Source organism: Corvus kubaryi, unplaced genomic scaffold (assembly GCF_017639235.1).
Source record: "Corvus kubaryi isolate FWS band 111438036 unplaced genomic scaffold, C.kubaryi_AGA036_p1.0 37308, whole genome shotgun sequence".
NCBI lineage: Eukaryota > Metazoa > Chordata > Aves > Passeriformes > Corvidae > Corvus > Corvus kubaryi.
Genome location: NW_024581096.1, coordinates 23,435,480 through 23,457,735, shown reverse-complemented (window position 1 = coordinate 23,457,735; position 22,256 = coordinate 23,435,480). Strand labels below are relative to the sequence as shown.

General features: G+C 44.0%; 1 protein-coding gene across 2 annotated transcripts; it reads left to right on the top strand.

The window, feature by feature from the left end:
• The first annotated feature begins 10,051 nt into the window (after positions 1-10,051).
• Positions 10,052-18,911, top strand: LOC121665024 (corticotropin releasing hormone binding protein). Of its 2 annotated transcripts, none has more exons than XM_042028892.1 (7): positions 10,052-10,236; positions 10,673-10,766; positions 11,379-11,536; positions 13,505-13,715; positions 15,217-15,365; positions 16,684-16,801; positions 18,191-18,911. In XM_042028892.1, the coding sequence occupies exons 1-7, from the start codon at positions 10,156-10,158 to the stop codon at positions 18,346-18,348; spliced, it is 969 nt and encodes a 322-aa protein (XP_041884826.1). In that variant the 5' UTR covers positions 10,052-10,155; the 3' UTR covers positions 18,349-18,911. The 2 variants fall into 2 exon arrangements, with proteins under 2 accessions (XP_041884826.1, XP_041884828.1); XM_042028894.1 differs by having other exon boundaries at positions 10,073-10,236; positions 10,527-10,766.
• Positions 18,912-22,256: the final 3,345 nt, after the last annotated feature.

Here is a 22,256-nt window from a genome sequence, read left to right as displayed (position 1 = left end):
CTATGAACATTATGTCCTGAAGATGTGAACATTTTGGGTTTTCCTTCTCTCAGAAGGGAAAAATGTCTCCTTCAAATCTGAAGGCAGGATGTTTTTCTCATTGTTTACTGATATTTTCCTGCTGACTTCAACTCTTTCTGCAGTTCATGAATCTAGGAAGCACTATGAAGTTTTACAATGCAAATCAAGCTTGTTGTGTGGCGTTCTCCAGAGTCCCTCAACTTTAGTAATGATGTCTAATTACTGACATTTTTTCCATTTGTTTTATCAGGCTGTCTGAAAAATCTATAGAAAATTGAACACCACAGTATGGCCTAATATTTTTAAGTTACATCAAAGACCAATAAAGATACAACAATGCCAGACAAGATCTTCTCTATATATTGTGAAATTGCTTGGTTTGACATCTAAAGAGCAGATGTGCAGAAGATAAGTTCCATTATCTTGAAAGCCTCAGCCTCTGCCATTTGCTTTTATTTCGGTTCAAAAGAGACTTGAAGTGCCAGTGCAACTGGCTACACAAAGCTTGATGCATTACCTGTTAGTAAATTTATAACTTCTACAGTTTCGTTATCCAACTACCAATCCCAGAGTGTATGACACCACCATGAAGACAAGGGGTTTGTAATGGAGCTGTGCCTCCAAGCTGTGACTTACCAGCTAGGTCCAGTAGGAAGGCACCACCTTTCCCACTCTTCAATGGAAGGTGTGGAAGTGCAATGGGATAATAATCCCAAGCAGTGTGGAAGGTATCAAATGCAACGGGATAATAATCTTCTACAACATTTTTTTCTCCCTGTGAAGGTGAGAGATGAAGCTGCCTGGGGTTGTGGAAAGGGCAAGAGAAGTGACCCCAGAAGACCCCAGCAGAACAGGTGACATTTCCAGTAGCCAACAATGTCATTAATTGCTGTCCACCAATTGTAGTAATGCAGGTCCACCCTACATCCCTCAGCCACCCAAGGTGACCCTTTTTCAGGCTCCATGCTACAGCACAAAGCAGAGTATGGCCAGGAGAAAAACTCTCAGGGACAGCCCAGAGTCCATCATACCAGCTCAGCAGCACACATTAAAGATCCAGCTTCTCTCTGATCACAGCCTTGAAAAAGTTGGGTGAAAGGTCACATACAAAACTTGTATCTGAAATCAGATTAATCTATATAAAGATTTTTGACTGGCAGGAAGATTTAGATTTAGATTAAGATTTAGACTGTGATGTGACATCATGTGCATGTCTAATAAGGGCTTTGATTGGCAGGCCAACAATTATTACTTGTGTTTTTAGGGATAATTAAGTCTGTTGAATTGTACTGTATTATTTGAAGAAAAAAAGGGGTCATATTTTCAATTTTATATTTCTTCTCCCACATGATATGGCATGAGAGAGAATGTTTAAATTATTATCTGGAAATTCATTTTTAAGCGGGTTCTGTCCACATCCTTTCCTCTGAGTTGGAGTATGCTGGGCTACAGGTCCTGGACAGCCATCAAAGAGAGCAAATGAATGAACTTCAGCAGAAATATTTTCAAAAAAAGAAACACCAAAAAACTTGTCCTTTTTAAATACCAACTCTCAGCCACCTGCAATCAGTTGTGTATAAGGGGCAACTCCCAAGGAAGAGAACTGCAGCTGCATCCACTTATTTTGCCCTTGCAAGTAGATTCTCAGCTGATGTAAAATGACAGAGCCTATTGCACTTAGTGGCATAATTTTGCAGCAGCTGAGAACATGTGCTTGAGACTCTAAATTAGCCTTCAATGGAAAGCTGTGTTTCTGTGAGCTCGTTGGCTAAATAAGGACATGTCTGTAAAACTGCAAATATTGCAACAAGACAGCTAAGAGGAAGACAGAAGGAGTAGTTACTCAGAGCCCAGGTCTTTGGGGGAAAATCAGTGGAAAATGTTCCTGTTGAACATTTGCTTTAAATTCTAAGCTGTCCTCTCAGGTCCTGTTTGACTGCATGGGTTGCAGAGCAATCATCACAGTATAGCTTTCAAATATCTGTCAGTGGGCTCTGCCCTAAAACTCTGTGTATTGCTTTGACTTTACATTCCCAGCAGTTGCATGAACTCAGAAAAGCACTACAGAATAAAGCAATGGCAGCAAAAAGATCTGTGGGTAAAACAAGTTATAAAGGGCAGAAAGGCAACTGTACCACCTGGAGCACTACTTAATGTTGTTTTCTGGGAGTTGAAAAATGGCAAGAAGTTGAGAATGCTACAGAAAGATGTGAAATCCTCATCTCTGTCTGGGGGCATCAAGCAGCAGTAGCAAACAGACCCCTGTGGCTGAGGAAAATGTCTGGATGAGACATGGGGCTGGAGAGTTCCATCTCATCAAACTATTGATGCCTTGGGTAGGTGAAAGCAAAACTGTTTTTGCTGTTGCACTAATGACATAATTCTGCAATTTTCATTTGGGGGAGAGGGGTTTTTTTGTCATTTTTGGTGCCCTAGGAGTTGTATTGCAAGAAGGAGAACAGTTTATATTTGAAATTAAAAAGCCCCTTACTGCACTTGAGGTAAAGATGCTCTGTGACATTTCTATCAAAGGTGGAGCTGCCTTTAGACATCAGGAGGTGGAAGAATGCTGACCAGGTGACCTCAAGGTCCTTCAACTTACATGATTTTTACACTGACACAAGATATTCCTGTACTTTCACCTAAAAGCATTTGGAGCCTAACTGATCAAATTGGCACTGCGGGCTGCACAGTGCTGGGGACAACTGGTAAGGAATCACATACATGAAAAATAAAGGACTACATAGAGGGAGCAGTTGAAAAGATAAATATACCATTATGTTGGGTATGCTGACATCTCTTATCTGACTCATACTGACTGCTTGAATTGTGTAACAATTCACAGTGTTTCTGGGGTTGGGTCCATTACTGTGATGTCTAACACTACCAGAATTGTGTTGAATTACAGTTTTTTCCCAGATGAGAAAGATTCAGTCAAGGACGGTCACTTCAGCTAAGAAATACTTGTCCTTCTTGGATGAAAAAAAAAAAAATCTCAAAATATCACTTAGGAAAGTGGTGCTTTGTCAAAGATAAAGTTCATACTTCACAGATTAAACAAATTTTGGAACATGATACATGTAAATACAGAGATTGCCCAACACATCTGAAATTATATTCTGTGTAATAAACTGGCTCAGCATGGAAAAAAAAGTGGTGAATATTCTAGTAGCCACAAGCTGAACAGGAAATTTGGGAGAGGAGGAACAGGGGCTGGTGCTTTGGGAAGGGCTGCTGAGAGAAAGTTGCAGCTGTGGGAAAGGAGATCTAGAACAGGATGTAACCTGGGCCATGAGGGTTACACTTCCAAGCAAAGTCTAGATGCAGTAATTGTGCCATGTTTTGGAAAGGAGAATGTTCTTCTGCAAGGACACTGGTACTGATCAGAGTAGCTGCTGCAGCTGGCAAAGGCAAGTATGATCAGATGGAAGAGGCTGCCTGGGAGCCATGCTGACACCTGTGTGCAGCTCTGGTGTTGAGACCTTCCTGCAGCAGTCCTTGAGGTCTGAGCTTCTGTGTAGAGGATTCACAGAGGAGAAAGGTCCACGCTAAAATTGAACAGTTCAACAAACCTCTGGCACCTCTCCTAACACCAGAGCGATGGCATGTGCCTTTGCCAGTTGCCCATTCTCATATCTCTTTTCTCCTTCCTGGGAAAAAACTTTTCTCCCACTTCTTGGCCCTGACTGCTTTGTGTAGATGCTGGTTGAGTCACAGGCAGAGCTTGTAGTGATAACCGCCCTCAGGGTAATCTCAGTGTCTGAATATAATGTTTGCTTGATTATTTGTAACCCACTAAACTGCGAGTTTCAAAATCTTTGCTTTTAGACAATGCCATAAATAGAGTTAATGCAACACTTATCATCAAGCCTGCATGATGCTGATAGGCTTTCAGTTCATAAATCACATGTGTTTGTCATCCCTCTAAGCCGCTTAACATGACAAATCACACCATCTCTTGTGTCAAACTGCCCAGAGTTAACAAGCTACACTTACTTCACCTTATGGAAAGTTCAGCTCTATTTAAAGCAAATTTAGACACACACAGAGAAGTAATAGAAGTGGTGTTACAGAGAGATGTATGGTGAGGCTTGGAAGAGGCTTTTCATAGCCAACACAAAGCTGAGGCAGACAGGTAGCGACAGAAATCAGTGATGGAGGTGCCCACTGATTACAGACGGAGGAGTCCTGGGCTCAGGTTGGATCATGGACAGTTGGGACACCTGCCTGACCCTAAAACAAACACAAGAGTAAAGGATTGGAGCACAAAATGTGATCTCAGACTTTGTGTTTCTGCTGCTGGAAATGCTCTCCTTCAGCTGTCATTGCAATTCTGATTGGGTTTTTGCAAAAAGGACATATCAAACCATTGACAGGGCCAATTTACTTACTTTAGTCATGCTGAATTTGATCTTCCCTGTTGTATATCCATAGTCCAGGTGCTTAAATGGTGTTTCCAGTAGTTGACTGATGCATTTTGTAGAATAGGCAGTTATTCATTGCTAACTGCCATGGCATCAAACTCATTTCTCAAGCAGTCTCACGAACAGTTCCTAAATGTAGTTATGACCACGGGCTCTGTTAGCATCCTGAATGCAGTCACACTTTGGGCCCTCTAGACAGCAAGGGCTTTGGAACTCTGAACTCCACATTTATTTTTCTAGGTCTGTGCTCTGGGCTGCTTCCTGGCTGGGTGTCAGGCAGGGCAGTGACCATTGCAATGGGATGTGGCAGTGAGTGGATGTGCTGGGTATCTTGATAATTTGCCCTTATCGAGAATGGTAACATGAAGCATGGTGTAACTTCTTAGTGTTGAGAAGACTGATGGATGCTATGGGATGTGGCTGCTAAGTTCCTCACAACTTTAGTGAAGTATTCAGTAATGATTTTGAGTACTAAGTATGGATGAAGTTATCCCAGTGTTTTCTGTGGTGACATAAGGTATGAGGGAACTGGGCCAGGAGCAGGAGCTCCTTACATGTTTGTCTTTGTCTCAGAGAGAGTTTGAAGTGAAGTCTTGTGCACGTCTGTATCAAGGACATGATTTCCTAATTGCCTTCAGGACTGTGATTTGCTGTACAATCTTCCCCTTGCTTTCTTTTCTATGGTGTTATTTCAAAGCAGTGACTGATTGCGATTTAGCAAAGATGGGACAAAAAATTTAGCCTTCACTGTAGCATAAGTGACACTTTAGAGCCACTGGATTTCTTTCTCACCTTAATCTGGGCTAACCAATCCCATTGTTCAGAAAAAATATACTGAAGGATTCACAAACAGTTGAACATGTACAATAAACTACAAATGATGTGTAGTAATCTCTACTCTTCAAAGACACTGACATTGATATGAGACCTGCAGCCGCTTGATAAAAAGACAGGAATGACTAGTAGTACGTCTCCCAGACACCATGAAGGAAATGAAAAGCTGATCCCTGAATGAATTCTCAGTTACAGTGGGAAAGAGCATAAGGGAAATAAATGTAGCTCAGCACAATGTTTAGCAGCTGACACGATAGGAAGTGTAAAGTCCAGTCAGATGTCTCACACTGTGCATGACCCCATATGGCATCTCTTCAGCCAGCTCTGAGCAGTAGTGAGAAATCAGCATGAACAGCTGAGGACAGAGTGCCTGAGGCAGGACTGCTCCCCTTCATTGCAACTGCACTGCAGTCTCGCTGCTGCTCCTCTCGGTTCAAGAAACCACCAGCCACAGACAAGCAGAGGAGCCTCCATGGGATATGCAGCAGCCAGGCTGAGCCCTGTGGTGTGGAGTCAGAGCTTGCCCGGGATTGTGTCTATACAGGAAATACTAACTCATGTTTAAGGTCCCAATGCTAGAGAGAGGTTTGCTCTACTCCAGCTGCTTGTTCCAGGAGTCAGGCTGCAGCTGAGGAGTAAGAAGAGCTGTATTAATGAGCTGGGGACCCAAGGGACCCTTTTGGAGAGCAGAAAGGGTTCATAACACCTGGCCCCTCTTTGCCACAGGGAGGGATCCCTAAGGAGTGTCTGTAGCTTAAGCGCTTCTCGCTAAGAAATCTCACTACTGAGCTCTTCATGCATATTCTTCCTGCAACAACTACTTTTACTTTTTAGGAGAAGAAACTGCATTTACCACCTGTATTATAGGACAGAGCATGATTTGATCACAATGGGGGAAGGTAAATGGTGTTTATTTCACTACCATCTTTATTCAGCTTTATTTTCTCCACTTCTTACCATAGCTGGGATCTCTTCTTTGCTATAATAGCTGACAAGACACCTACAAGCTTTGAGCACTAGTGGGGCAGGCAGGTACTCCAAAGCACGTTCCTGAAAAGCCCACCCATGAGCCCAGCTTTAACAGCCCAAGGCTCTGCAAAGGCTGGGGTGCCTAAACAATGCCATCCTGAGCTGCAGCAGAGCAGAGGGAGTGATGCCCTGCACTCAGCCCAGACTCTCACCAGCACCATGGCTTCCCATCATTTCTGCCAGGGAAAGGGGCTGCTCCCAGGGTAAGTTACGTGTGTTAGCAGATCAAGGTGACAGTCAACTGGATTATTTAGCCTGTGGCAGGGTGTCACTGGGGAATGCATTTGACTATGTTAAACAATTTGATATTAACAAAAAAATTTGTCCTTCAGGGTGTCATCATGACTCAACTCCGTGAAAGAAAAATGACACTCTCTTCGTTCGCCAAGGGTTTGTATCACATTGAAGGTGCTTTTCTCTTCTGAAATGCTGCAGGGGTGTTTTGAACCCAGTTCAAAGTGATTTTTCTTTGCTTTGTTAGTCACATCCTCATCTCCTGAAAATCTCAGTTTCTGCAAGTGACTTTTAACAAAAGCAGTGCTGCAGCAGGCAAAGGGAGGGTAGAGGGGAAGTGGATTTGTGATACACTCTGAGGAGACAGGAGAGTTGAGTGAGAAGATGGCCTCCCATCCTCTCTCACCCTCTGACAGCTGGGAGGCAGGGCTAGGAGATGAACCCCTCTTTCCCCTTCAACTCGTCCCTTTTGGGGATCTACCTGCTTGAGCTCTACCTGAGGCAGCAGAGCCCCAGCCAGCAGCAGCAGCTGCAACTCTTTGTATGTGATTCCCTATCCCTTCCCAAATACTTGCCTTCCCCAAGCATTAGAGCTGCACAATGGAAAGCATATGACACTGGGGGCTGAGGAAGGCCCTTTGTTTGAAGACACAGAGAGTTACCCCAGGCTCTGGGAGGCTTTGTGATGAGGCTGGTCAGGATGTCACCATGCTTCATCTGCTCTTGCTGAGCCCAGAGCTGAAAAGTGGAAAAAAAACCCCAACTTAACACCTCTGTTAAAATTAAGTCCACATCAACAGCAAAGTTGCTTTTGCACCAATGTTACACAGAATATTTGTACACTCAAAACTCCTACAGGTGTTGCATGGGAATTTCAACATCACCATAGGCCCTGTTTGAGCAATAAATTACAACAGATATGGAGGTGGCTCCTATCCTCCTTTCCACCACCTTGTTTATTGGAGAAGGACAGTGCCCTCACTTCATCTGCCAGGATGTCCTTCAGACTGTGGGGCTTCTTGCTTTCTGGGCATCTCCACTGGTGAATGTTATGCTAAGCCCGGATCTCACCTCTTCACAGGCAAGTGTTTAAACTGTGCTGACATCACTGTCGGTATGTCTCATTCTGAGTAGATAACCTCACATCTGGTTTAATAGAGTCACAATAATTTATCTGCAGTGCCATGTGTCCTTCACTCATTTTTGGAGTTGAATTCTGAAATCTGAAATTTTCAGTAACAAATTCACACACAATTAAACACTCTCTCTCCTTCACTGAAGATCTTCAAGGACTCACAGTAAGATAATGTCCCAGTCTGACCATTCAGGAGGCACTCAGGCAGTCACACTCCCACCATCAGAAACTTCGACTGCTGAGACCAAAGCCCCTTCACAGCAGGCAGCTTAACTGAGCCAATGGGTCCCCACTCAACTCCCTACACATCCCACACTCACACAGGCAGACCAGCTTTCCTCACTGGCTCAATCCCAGGTTTCCCACAGCAGAGCCTCAGACTTCTGTCTCCTTTAAGTAATTTTATAATGGTGCAGCAACAGAATGAAAACCTCGAGCTGGTGCCTCCAGAGAGGGACCCTGAACAAAGGAACGCCTGGGCTTTTATACCCTCACAGTCTATGTATATGATCATCTGTGATCTTCCAGCTGATTCCTCAACTCTTGCTGTGTCTCTGAGTGTCTGGTCACCTGGCTGGTGCCACAGGTCCCTGGGCCTTCTGGAATTCAAAGGGTCAGCAGTTCACAGTCTCTTGCCTTGGGCTCAGACTCCTGCCCCAAGGAGCTCCATTTGCAGCTCCCAGTGCAGCTGCACACCAAGCTCCCTGCACTGAATATTCCTCAACACTCAGCATCTGAGGTCTAGGCTGGGGACTGGCAGGGCAAACTGGGACACTGCAGCCAGAATTTGAGACTGGATTCTGCAAAATGCCTCGGGGTGGGGGAGAGTGGAGGGGTCAAGCTATAATTTTAAGCTTATCAATCTCTTTAGATGGTGAGCAAAAGAATAGCGAGTAAGGCTGGGCTCCCCTGCAGCCCCTTCTGATCCTGATGGTCTCCAAGGCACCTCTCACCTCCCCGATTAACCTTCCATCCATCCTCTAATGCAAACTAGGGCTAAACCCTGCATTTTTTCCAGCAAAGCTTGTAATTCCCAAGGAACTTCAATGGATTTCAGATTACAAACTTCCTTGTATAATCTTCTGATAATCCTTGCCTAAAATGACAGTATTTAAACAATTCAAGGTAAGCACATGAAGAGAATCAATTCGGTCTCAGTTCATGCAGTGATTAATTATTCATTTCTACAAAGCAGTTTTACCAACTTTTGAATCCAACCTGATGCCAAAGTTCAAAAATAATGTTTTCCATTTCCTCAGTATTTTTTTTCTCAAAAAATCACAGAAGTTCCATGCAGATATGGAACAGTATTATAGTTTACAATAAAGCAAACCGTAAGATCAGAATTGCATTGTAGTAAGGTCAGAGCCACAGGTGTGTAGACAGAATAATATTTATTTGTTTATTTTTCAACCAACAAATTGTGCAAAACAGCAAGCAAATGTTTCTGATGTTTATAAATCCTTGCAATGAAATCAGGAGCAACAAACTTTAAATTTTGCAAGTCTTGCTCATATTATTTCTAGGTTTTGTTGAACCAAAATGACCTTTGACATGAAAACATAGAGCAAAAGGATACATTAGCAAGAAGCCTCAGGTGGGGAAAGGGTAGTCACCCTCTGTAGCGTATTGACGGTTCATCCTGGTCAGGGGAAAACAGGACTATACCCACATCTAATACCTCTGCTGAGTTCCTGATTTTTAGTACTCTGCAGAGTTATAAATTTTCACTCACAGGTTCAACTTTTAAAGATCTTCTCAGATTTCCCTTGAGGATCAAGGCTGAAGCTGTATCAGGAGTTCTGTGATGAATATGCCCCTGGAACCCCGAGTTTTCATAACTTCTGTATGATAGCTGTTTCTGGTGGGGAAAACTGTCTGGTTTTTCTTGTATACTTGCTGCAGAGCCCTGGAGGGATGCTGGCACAGGCTGCAAGCCTGCCTGGGATGCAGGGGTGCCCACCCAGGCCCGGCCAGCAGGAAGCACCTGGCGTAGGCACTGCAGAGAGCTGCGTGTCACAGAGCAGCAGAAGGGAGGCAGGAAGCCCTGCAGGTCCGAAATACCCCGGGACTGCCCCGGGAGGAGGGAGGGATGCTCCTCGTTGCTCACTTCGAGGTAACTGGAAATGAAAACTGCATGAGTGCCCCATCTGCACGGGGATGGGCTCTCTTCCCCGAGGTTGTCAGCTTTTCAACCAGACAGATAAGTAGAAAAGACATCTGCCAGAGAGGGGAATTCAACCGTCTTGAAAATTCGTGGCTGCAATTTGGACCCTCGTCATGCCCACGTACTGTGTCACTGCGAGAGGAATTCAGTTACCATGGGTTACCCTATCAGTACGGGGACCAAGTGCCTCCCCTCCCAACAGCTCTATAAAAAGAGTCGCTCCAAGACACCCCAGCGGCTCCTGCATACCGGCACAGACCCGGAGAAACTTCGCCACAAAGAGAGGGACGGCCGCCAGAGGAGGTGTCAGCATGCCGTCTGCTTTCCAGTTTCAATGCCACCTCGTTCTCATCTTCCTGGCTGCCTCCAAGGGAGAAACCAGATACCTAGAGGTGAGCAATAGGGCTGATGATTAAACACCTCGCTGTGCTTTTAGCTGCTATCTTCTAACTTGTCTCTCAGCTTTCAAGCATTGTGCCTTATTCTCTCTCCCTTTCCTATTGCCACTTTTCCTGCATTGAACCTACACCTGGGTGATATTAATGCAACAGTCCCATGTATTCTGTACTACCCCTCCATTTATTTATCCTCAGCAATTTTACTGAGGATTTAAGAGACTCTCAGTGCACTTAGCTGCTGGGATCACCTCTTATGTACCAGGTTTATTTCCCCTCTACTGCAGGTTGGCATCTTTCTGCCTGAGCTCTTCCACAGCTGCACTGTTTCTGGAGAAGGGATGTAATGTGCTGTGCCTGTTCTTGAGAGATACAGGGAGAGGGCTGCATTTCACTTTGCCCCAGACTCTTTTTGCCCTCCATCTTTCACCAGGTGAGAGATGCTGGTGAAGATGACCCCTTCCTACTACTCAGTGAAGATCTGAAACGAGAGCTGTCTGCAGGACAGATCTACCGGCGGTCACTCCGTGAGTTTCTTTGGTGCTCTGGTAGGGACTACTGGCTGGTGGGAGAATCCTGGGAGTACCTCAGGGGGGGAAAAGGGGCTAATTGGGAATGACAGAGCTGCAGGAGCTTTTTGCAAGACTAGGGAGAAGAAGGACAAAACATTACAACCACAGAAACCTGTGGTTTGAGGCAGAGGGTTAGGGTTCATAGCTGATGGTCCAAATAACTGGAGCAGGATGGGGATTCTACACCTATGTACCTGGGCAGAGTCACATTGCCAAGGGGTGGGGCAGGTGTAGCAGCTGTGATTAGAGAGAAATCTGAAAGAATAGAGTGTTTGTGCACTTGTGCACATACACACACAGAGTTTTCTGCTCAGAGATGCTTTGACACACCACCCCCCGCATCCCCCCGTAACATGCTTGTGCTCACACCTGCAAGTTACTGTTTATCCTCTGATGCTCAGCAGGCTCCTAATTGCTTCAGCTGGTTCTCCCTGTCCTCACAGCCAGCCGGATCCCAGTGCTGGGGGGGTCTCTCCTATCCCCCCCTTTCCCTGCGCAGTGGGAGCTGTCACTGAGTCTCCCTCCAGAGAAGGCAGAGGCAGCAGCCCTTTGTCCCTGCTTCTCCAGGGTGCATTGACATGCTGAGTATAGAGGGGCAGTTCACCTTCACCGCAGACCAACCACAGCTGCACTGCGCAACCTTCTTCATCGGGGAGCCTGAGGAGCTGATCACAATAGACTACGACTTTGTGAACATCGACTGCCAAGGGGGTGACTTCCTGAAGGTAAGAAGCTGCACGTCTCTGCTCTCCTCTGACTTGTGAGGTGTTTGCTGTGCTTGCAAGGAGCAGGCGAGTGCACGTGGACATCTCTGTATGCGTGTGTTTGTGTGTGCAAAACAGGCTTTCACAGAGCAACCATCTCTGGGATGGCTCTTTTTTCTCCCTGAGGCACTCTGAGTGTGTGTCCCCCCCCATCACAACTCCTCTAAAGCAAAGTCAGATGCAGGATGAGGATCCCTCTCCAAACTACAGCACTGGAAGCGCCTCTATGGAGTGTCCATACTTTTAGGAATGGCTGAAAATTTGGTTAGTAGGATTTTCTCATTGCACTGTGAATCATTGCACTGTGAGCCCTGCACATAATGATACAGCTCTCTGGGTGGTTGTTACTGCTCTGGGACCTCTGCTCACAGGTCACTCAGCATCAGATTAATAGTGAATGGATCATTGCAGGCTTTCTTTAAAATTTCCCTGCTAGAACTTTTCACAACACTGGCTCTGAACAGAGAGAGGCTCATGACTCAGAGCCATTGATATCCGAGTGTTAAAAAACTTTACCAGCATGTTTCTCTCGCAGGCAGGAACATTCACCAAGATCTGAACTGGGTCAAGGAGAGAAGGGGAGGCTCGGTGGTCCCTGGCTCTCCTCTCCCTGCATCTTGCCCTTTGGGCTGCCCTGGCCAGGCACAGCACAGACCACATCCCACCTAATGGCCAGCTGAGGTCCAGGAATGGGGAGAATGAGGAAATCTGACTTTTAGGCCTTTCCTTGTCTCCTGCTCCCTTTACCCTGGAGAATTCTGTCCTTCCATTCCATACCTTGGCTGAGACCTCTCCCCATGTAGCTACAGGGAGGCTGATTTCAGTCTCTTGTGGGTCCAAGGCTTTTGTACCTGGACTTACGGTCACTCGTAGAGGCTAGAAAAATGCCAAGAGATCTTTTTGTTTTATTGAGCTTTCCTTTCTTTGGTAGCGGTGTCCCAAACTTCTGTGTTATATTGCTGTATATATACAGGCAGCTTTCCCCTCCTGTAATTTGAGCACCTGCATCTCATTACTTCAGGAATTTACAGTTCTGGCAAATCCAGAGACTGATCCTAATGGTTTTTTGCATCAGGAAGTCCCACATACTCACATCAGAATTATGGGCTGAAGCGATGGCTGAATCTGGTCCTTGAATTTTGGGAGTATTGACTGAAGTGTTTAAGGAATTACCATGTGAGAGCAGCTAGGAGGGAATTGAAACAGCAAGGCAGGCAACTGCATATCTATGCTAGAATTAATAGGTATTTCTACTTCTGATACATTTCTCTGAAGATGGTGAGGGAAAATTGTTACTTTTTTGTTATGAAGGAAAGATTTGATGCTTAAGGTGCAGAATTTGTTTTGCTTTCTAGTGGTTAGGATGAGGTGGAAGAGCCAGCACAAATGAGAGCAATACCTCTGCCAATAGTTCCTCCCCAAAGTTTTTTGTATTCCAATATCTCTGGAAGGCCACCAGGACAATTTCAATGACAAGCTGTAAAACATGGATGGTGGAAAATTACAGGCCAGATCAATTGTCATAATGCCCAGAGTTTGAAAAGGTTACTTATATTTCTTGTGGCTCCCAAATAAAATTGGTCAAAAACTTCTCATAGTAACAATGAAATTGCGAAAAAAAAATAATATGATGATGCTGAAGCAAAAAGAGATACTTCACTCAAAAAAAAGATAACCAAAATTGTCACTTGAAGGAGGTAAAAACATTAAAAGTTATATGTATCCCTTTCCTAAACATCAGTTGAAGCATGAATAATTAGTTAAATGTTAGGAAATCAATAAATACAAAGAATTTTTGTTTTCAGTTTGTCTCTTTGAAGAGGTTATATGATGTCAAAATAAAAGAGTGTCTGTTATACTTCATGTTTCTGTTCTCTGCTAATAGAGCAATAAGCAAAACCCTTGTTTTAAATTATTGAACCTCTGTAGGTGTTTGATGGATGGATACTCAAGGGGGAGAAATTTCCCAGTTCCTTGGACCATCCCCTCACCACGTCTCAAAGATATGTAGACTTCTGTGAAAGTGGGAATATTCAGAGGAGCATCAGATCATCACAGAACGTGGCAATGATCTTCTTCAGGATTCAGCAACCGGGCAACGGATTTACTGTCACAGTCAAGAAAAACAGCAATCTCTTCCGTAAGTCTGCATTTCATACCACCAAAGGGACTTGAATTTGGGGTAGGAAGCAAAAAGAATGTGTTGCTTTTCACTGGATTCTCTCACTGTGGTTATCTGCACTGACATGGCTGCAGTAAGGCCAGCAGAGCCATGCACACCTGCATACCTGCAGGCTTGACTCAGACTTGCTGTCTGTCCAAAGGAAAAAAAAGGAGCTTAAGAGATCACACAGGCTTCAATACACAAGGCCATATGGCTCCTTCTTTCAAATAAGATCCCTCCCAATCCAATATTGTCATGTTCCAACACATTTAGCTAGAACAAACAGTATTAATTTAGCAGCTTCAATCTCAGCATTTTCTAGATCTGGGTGAACAACGAGGAAAAAATATTTGAAATAGTTCAACAGTAAAATCAGCGTATTGAATAGTTATGTGGCAGTTATGAGAGATATAAGATCACAAGAATATATTTGCAAGTTCTTTCCCTAAGCCTCTGAGCTGGCAAGGCACAAATTACCACAGAATCATAGAATGGCTTGGGTTGAAAGAGATCATAAATATCATCTTGTTTCGACCCCTCCACCATGGCCAGGAATGCCACACTCTAGACCAGGTTGTCCATGGCCCCATGCAGCCTAGTGTTGAACTCTTCCAGCAGTGGGGCTCCCAACTTGACTGTACAACCTGTTCCAGCACCTCACTTGAATTGTTTTATCCAGAGAGGACAGGACATTTAACAATTGTTGTTCGGGCCAGTCTGATTTATCTGCCTAACCATGCAAAGTAATAAAAAAAAAAGAAAGGTGGCAGCATGCCTGCCCCATCCTTACTCCAAGTTATTCAGACTTGAGCCTGCAAGTTGGGTCCCCACTCTGGTGTGGCTTCATGCTCATGGATGTGATTATTGTATTCAACTGCTGGAGGTGGCTGGTGTCTTTCACCGTCCTGCTGAAGCAGCTGCAGGACCCCAGGTCTGTGTCAATGATCCCTTGGGCTGCTCACATAGATGGTAAGTTAGTCCTTTACCTGAACTCCTAAGTTTGAACTTAAAATCATGCTCTCATTTCAATGAGATCTTTTGTAGGATAAGGAACTCCAGTTAAGAGGAGCAGAATAGGATTTAGGAGGTTGCTGGCAGTATAAGGCAAGAAACTGTCGAAACTAAACAAAATCCCTCCCTCCACCTGTGTTGAGTGTCCTTCAAACTGACAAACTCTATGAGCCCTTGACAGCACGACTCCCTGACATATAGATTTGGGGTGTGAGCTCTCCTATTGACTGCTTCACCCTCAAGTTCTGCCAGACCTCATGCTATGTAGTAAACAATGGGGAGGGAATTTTTAAGGAACAAATGCTATGCAAGAACTTCAGAAAATGCCACACACATATTTTTTGACATTTGGTTGTAAGTCACAGTAATTAAATTATCTCTGCTTTTTTGGTACCGTACTTACGTAGTTTTGCTACGTGCAGTGATGACTGGACAAGTAACTCTAGTACCTTTTCCTGTGTCCCAGCTTGCAATGTCATCTCTCAGACTCCCTCAGGAAGGTTTACCATGGTCATTCCTCACCAGCACAGAAACTGCAGCTTCTCCATAATCTACCCAGTGGTGATAAAAATATCTGATCTTATCCTGGGACAATTAAATGGCCTCTTTTTAAAGGTGAGTTCTTTATTTGCTAAGAAAATATTAGCCTGTGCAATTTTCGTGGGCATGGAAGAGAGAAGGGGTGAAGCAGGGACAGCCTGTGACACTAGGTGCTAAGGCATGTGTGCTCCAGACCGCTTGTATGCATGCTGAGGGCTCTTGTTTTTCCTCAGAGAGGAGAGCCGTTGTCTCTGTAATGTTGCAATGGCAATCAAATTATGCAAAGTACCATTAATGCGTGTAATGATTGCTTGCCATAACAAAGGATAAGGATTTCATTATAAAGAAAGGAGCATTTTCCCTGAAAGCTGTCTGTCTCTATTTAAATTAATGAAAGCAGCAAATGCTCTGAAGAGAGAAAGGAGACATTAGATAGCAAGGTATTATCACGGAGAAAATACAAACGTGCTCACAATTGATTGCCTGCTCCACATGCTGAGCATCGTCTGCTCCATCTGCTCTGATCTGGGGTGTTTGGTGCTTGGTGACAAACAGACAGAAGATGACAGGAGCTGTTGGCGATACCTGTGCCTGGCAGGTCTAAGAAGGTGTCAATGCCAAAATATCCAGAAGAATAGAGCAAGGAAATTTGTTTTCTCCTGCCAGTGAGTCTCGCAGTCTGAGTTCTTCAAGGAGATTGCCAGTGTCTGAGCAAGCCAGGCTTTGAGAGATGGGCAAGTGAATTAGTTGACTTATTCAATGGTGGGCAGAAAAGGGACAACAGCAAAGGAAGATAAAGAAACCAGGCACTTAAATAACAGCATAGGGGTGACAGCCCAAAGGTGCTCAAGGTGTCCATGCAAGATAATTTTGGCAAACAGCATTAATTTCAGGAAAATTGTGGGTCTAATATATAGTAAGCCATTGTTTTCAGACAAAACTGTTCTTTTTGTTACTTTCTACTTTAATTGAACTTTCCCACAATGGTGCATTTTAGCATTTTTATTAGGAATAAGTATGGTATAGTGGAACTGAAGTTCCTGCCTGCCAGCTGAATGTAGGCATACATGAAGCCCATGCCTGCGTTAATTTGATATAAAGTCTAAGCATCCAGAACCAGATTGCTTATATGCAATAAAAGCAGTTGAATCAACGCCTTATCTACATGTCAGTAATTTTCAGAGTCTACTTATGTCTTTATTTGGAATCCCTTAAGAAAATTAACTTACTAATGTCACATCAAGGTAGTACTGCTAAGGATGAGAAACTGTTTTCACACAGCTTTGAGCACAGGGGATTTCTAAAACCCCTATTGTTGGCTGCAATCATGTATGGAGAACTGCTACATTTTGTAGGTAAATGGTAAATAACTTTTAGCCTCTGCCTTTTTAAGAAACCGTCTGCAGGCTGTGCTGGAGTGGGAGATTTTGTAGAGCTTCTTGGAGGAGCTGGCTTAGACCCATCCAAGATGTTTCCTCTAGCTGACCTCTGCCACTCCTTTCATGGGTCTGGTAAGAACTCCTTCTTCCAATTACCTCCACATAATAAAATAATTAACCATAATAAGACATGCAGAGACCCCCACACACACCTGGACTTCCTGCTAGACCGGTGAACTTCACATCTGGCAGAAAATGAGAGCTAAAGCTATTCAAGCCTGTGGTTTGGCTGTGTGTTACAGCACAGCCATGACTACCTTCATTTGCCCCTTCAGCAATCGTTATGACAAGCCTAAATTATACATATTTTAAAAATTCTTGTCCTATGACAAAAATAAATATTAGAATGTCAGCACATTAAAAAGTCTGGAAATTCACAACAAACAAAGGCAGATTGTTACATTTTCGGTTAAGGAGCTTTTGTCTCATTTACTCAGTGTTTCCAAGGCCTTTTCTGCTGCAGCTGTAATACATACCCCAAAAGCCTCAGAGCTCCCATTCTCTACTTTGAACCCTGCTGGGGCTCTGAAATTGTTTCACTATCATGCTGGTGCCAGTTTCCCTAATATTCAACAGCAGACTGCAAAGTGTGGCAGTGATATGACAAACTAACTCCTGTGGCACACCTGTCATATCTCAGGAGTATCAACAGGGCACTGGAGATTTCCACAGAGTTGGAGAGCGGGAACATTCCAGGCCCTTGTGGTCTCCCTTGCCTTTCATCACACCATACCTTAGCAGTCCAGGCACTGTTCGAAGATTTAACTGGCAAGTGCTACTGTTGAATAAGAATGCTGAGCAGTGGAATGAGATTAAAATGTGTTTTCCTGGTGGTGTGAAGGAAATGAAAATCCATCTCAGCAGATCCTGCTCTCCCAGTGACTTACCATTTTCTTCCCAAGTGAGGAAGGTGCTCCAAATTCCCCAAACAAAAAGGCTTTGCCAAGCCTCCACTCAAATGGCTTATCTAAAGCAGCAGTTAGTGGTACACTTGATTTCCCTCAGAGTGAGTCCATGTGCTGGGCACTTCCATTTGAGTTTGTCTTGATGGGGCTCTCACATGCCTTTGTTCCTGTGAAGAATGTCCTTACACACAAACCCACTCACCCCTCTAAAAGGAAACATTTCAATGTTGCTAGTTTTGACTATCTCCAGGAAAGAGTGCCGTTGCCCTTAGCCATCACTCATGGTATCTAACAGTAGCACATAGATGTGGAGTGGCATTTGCATGAGGGAAGGACACGATTAAATACTCAAGTGTTGTAAAGCAAAAGTAACAAACACAGAGGTTGATCAGCAGTATCACCACCAGCAGGTCATTACTACATGCAAATTTGCTTTATTTCCAAAATTGCATGTATCGGTGCTTTATAATTCCCATCATTATATATCTCTTTTCCCTTACTCTCTTTCATATAAATGTATCTTTATATCTCCTTTATATCTCTTTTCCCTAATTAGCCCAAATGAAGATTGGCTGTGACAACACAGTGCTGCGAATGGTCTCCAGCGGCAAACATATCAACCGTGTGACAATTGAGTATCACCAACTTGATCTGCAGGAAACAGAAACAAGAAAGGAGAACAGCATTGAGGAATTCTGCTTTCCTAGCATCTGAGAAACCAGGACACACATCTTCACATAGCTAGTAAGGTTCTATAATAACATATTTTTTCCTTTAACTAGCTGGTGGTGTTGAGCCTTTCTATAAGCATATTTTTTTTTCATATAAATCAGTCATTCCCATGAGCAAGCAGGAAAAAGCAACAAATGTATTCATCTTTGTTATTATCATTACATTCTTTCTGCAATGTTTTAGTTCATTTATCATATCCAAAATCAGTAGCAAGAATAGAAGGGTATGTTTCCTGTATAAATATTATTAGGAAAATAGACAAAAACACTAGTCTGGGGATATATGAAACCCACAATAAATATAAACTTCATGCAGCAGCTTTATCCTTTTATATCAAGTATAAACAAACAAACAAAAAAAGATGGTGAAATACGCTTCCAGTTTTGTAAGAGGAAGCAACATTAGTGTGCGTAAAAACTACTGGTTTATTTATGACTATAAATGTACTATTTATTTCTAATGACATGTTTTTAATAAAAATTTATAGCATGAGACTTCCTTACACAAATCCAAACATAAATAAACACATTCAAACAGTTGGCAAACAGTTCTTATGTTGTATTTTTTCTGAAGAAATCTTTTAACATACTGATTAAAATTCCTGAGTCTTGTTCAGTTCTCTGGAAATTAAAATTCTGAATACATGTTGCTGAAAAACCATGAACTATTATGAGCAAAAATTTGGCTTATCTAGGTTGCTTATACCTGCACACAGAATAAGTTTCAGCAGTACACTTACTGGTACCTTCCCTCCTTCAGATTTTTTGGTCAGGTGTCCTGCTGACCCGTGAAGGCCAAGATACAAAAATATAGATTCATTTTTTCCAGGCCTTTGCTATCCCAGAAAAGGAGTGTCAGCCTTGAAGAGCTCTGGGAAGCACAAGCTCAGCAGAGGACCAGAGCTGTGTTTTAGCTCTGAGAGCAAGAGCTGATTGGTATGTTTTCTGGGAGTGATACCTGGCAGTAACAAGAGCAAACTGTTCTTCCTCCAGGGCTCAATTAATGGTGAAACCTAATTAATCCAGCTGCATTCCTGAAATCTTTCACTCTAAATTATGGCTCTTAATCTCACAGTCATTCACACAAAACCAAGTGTCTTGATTATTCAGCAGCTCTGCAGTTAATCTCCCTGACTGAAGTGGGTGAAAACCACAGGGTGCCTCAGACTATCCCCGTTTTTCATTTTGGAAGCCCTGATTTTGTAACTGACTCATGAACAGATGGATGTGTTTAGCAGACTGGTCAGACCCAGGTGAGCGTATCCATCCTGTAGGGCTGTGTTTATGGAAAAAGTGGGGATTGTGGGAATGTTTCACTTTGTTCCAAAGAAAACAGACAAAAGTGCTGCTGGCTACTCCACAACATGAAGCAGCCCTGACTCAGGTCTCTGAGTGGGGGGTCCTTGGCCACTACATCCCTGCTCCAGCCTTATGCAAACCACTGTGGGCTTTCTGAGCCCTGCTGAAGTGCTAGCAGTGTTGGTGTCACCACCCAGTATCAGAAACATCAAGTTCTAGAATCTGAAAATCATAGAATGGCCTGAGTTGGAAGGGACCTTAAACCTCATCTAGTTCCACCCCCCCTGCTGTGGGCAGGAACACATTTCACTGGACCAGGTTGCCCAGAGCTCTGTCCAGCCTGGCCTTGAATACTTCCAGGGATGGGATATCCACAACTTCCTTGGGCAACCTGTTCCAGTGTTCCTCACAGTAAGGAATTCCTTCCTAATATCTAACCTAAACCTACTCTCTTTCAGTTTGAATCCACGCCCCTTGTCCTGTCATTGCATGCTCTTGTAAAAAGTCTCTCTCCATCTTTCTTGTAGGCCCCTTCAGGTACTGGAAGGCCACAATTAGGTCATCCTTAAGCCTTCTGTTTTCCAGGCTGAAAAAATCCAATTCTCTCAGCCTGTCTTCATAGGAGAGATGCTCCATCCCTCTGATCCTCTTGTTGACCTCCTCTGGACTCGCTCCAACATCTCCATGTCCTTCCTGTGCTGGGACCCCAGAGCTGGATGCAGCACTGCAGGTGGGGTCCCAGCAGAGCAGAGCAGAGGGGCAGAATCCCCTCCCTGGCCCTGCTGGCCGCGCTGCTTTGGATGCAGCCCAGGACACGTTTGGCTCTCTGGGCTGTGAGTGCCCATGGCTGGGTCATGTCCAGCCTCTCAGCCACCAGCACCCCCAAGTCCTTCTGGGCAGGGCTGCTCTGATCTGTCCATCCCCCAGCCTGTGCTGATACCAGGGTTGCTCTGACCCAGGTGCAGCACCTTGCACTTGGCCTTGTTGAACCTCGTAAGATTCCCATGGGCTCCCTCCTAGAGCTTGTTAAGGTCCCTCTGGATTTAATCCCATCCTTCTGCTGTGTCATCTGCAAATTTGCTGAGGGTGCACTTGATCCCTTTATCTGTGACATTAATGAAGATATTTAGTCACACTGGTCCCAGTACAGGCCTCTGAGGGACACCACTTATCACTGATGTACACTGGAACTCTGAGCCACTGACCACTACACTCTGCATGTGACTGTCAAGCCAATCCTCATCCACCTAACAATCCACCCATCAAATCCTTCTCTCCAATTTGGAGAATTTTGGGGGACTGTGTAAAAGACTTTATAGAAGGCCAGAAAAATAACCCCTATAACCTTTCCCTTGTCCACTGATGTAGTCACTCCATCATAGAAGGCCACTGATGTGGTCAATCAGGGAGAGAAAAATCAGGACTCAATGAAAAAGCTTTTTTTCTGAGAAAACTTGAAGTGACATAGCATCTTTGTCCTGTCCCCAGACATCTCACTCAGCTCATCCTTTCTGGGTGCCTGTCACTGTCAGGGTAGCCCTAAGTGCAAGCAGTCCCACTGATGCCATGATGATTTTTGGCCTTTTCTTTTATACCCGTTTTATACACCTTTTGTAGCTTTTGTATTCTTGGTGTTTTTTAGCCTACATTCTTGGACTTGTTTGTCAAGCTAGGAGACTAAATATCTTAGAAGCCTTGTAGTTAGGGATCAGAATGCCCCAGACCTCAAGGTCCTCTCCAGAACACATTCTGTAAACCAAGATAGAACCATCCAGGGGAAGGCTCCTCAGGGAGGGGGGCTCACTCGAGCCTCTCATTGGGGAATCATTGATAGATATGCTAATTAGTAAGACGTATAATGTTATACCCGAGCTATTGTGGGTGTGCACTGCGGTGTGCATTTCAGTGCATTACACCTGGACGTGGTGCACCTAAGGATCCTTAAAATAAATAGAGAGGCAAAATCCCTTTTTCCCTTCTAACCATGTTTGATTCTTGATTTTAAGACCAGGGAAAGGCACCACCACCAGCCATTCCTGAGCACCCTTCAGTGCAGTTTCTGGGTTGTGCCATTTGGGAATAAGATCTTGTGTCAAACTGTTCCCATTCATATGCCTGCCTTCAAACTGAGGAGATGTAGAGGTCTCTAAAACACTACACCTTGGTCACTAGGAAACAGCAGGGTTGAAGTTTCAGCAGCAGATTTCAGATCCAACAGCCGAGGACTAAGTCACCAGTGAAGGCAAACTCAGAGTCTTTTGCTTCATGCAGTTTCATTGTGGGATTTTCCACCTTTCGGCTTCATGTGGTACTTTTTTCAATGCTAACATGGATTAAATACCGCCAAAACACCAAGGCCTTGTAGAAAAGATTCTTAATGCTAAGAGATTTGATAAAACCCACAAAGTCATCAGGGAAAGATGTGAGTGACAGACTTAGTGCAGACTCTGATGTCTGAGAATAAACCACTTTTCCTCATCTTTTTTCCTTGTTATCACCGCTGATTTTTTCTTAGGGAAGTGATATAAAAGGTGTCATGACACCACAACAGCACATGGCACAAGAGCACTGGGCTAGAAAGAAAGAAAAAGA

Coding starts and splice junctions, on each gene's coding strand:
- LOC121665024 (XM_042028892.1), top strand. CDS start 10,156: ATGCCGTCTGCTTTCCAGTTTCAATGCCACCTCGTTCTCATCTTCCTG. Junction 10,767..11,378: donor GATCTACCGGCGGTCACTCC/GTGAGTTTCTTT, acceptor CTGCTTCTCCAG/GGTGCATTGACATGCTGAGT. Junction 11,537..13,504: donor AAGGGGGTGACTTCCTGAAG/GTAAGAAGCTGC, acceptor GAACCTCTGTAG/GTGTTTGATGGATGGATACT.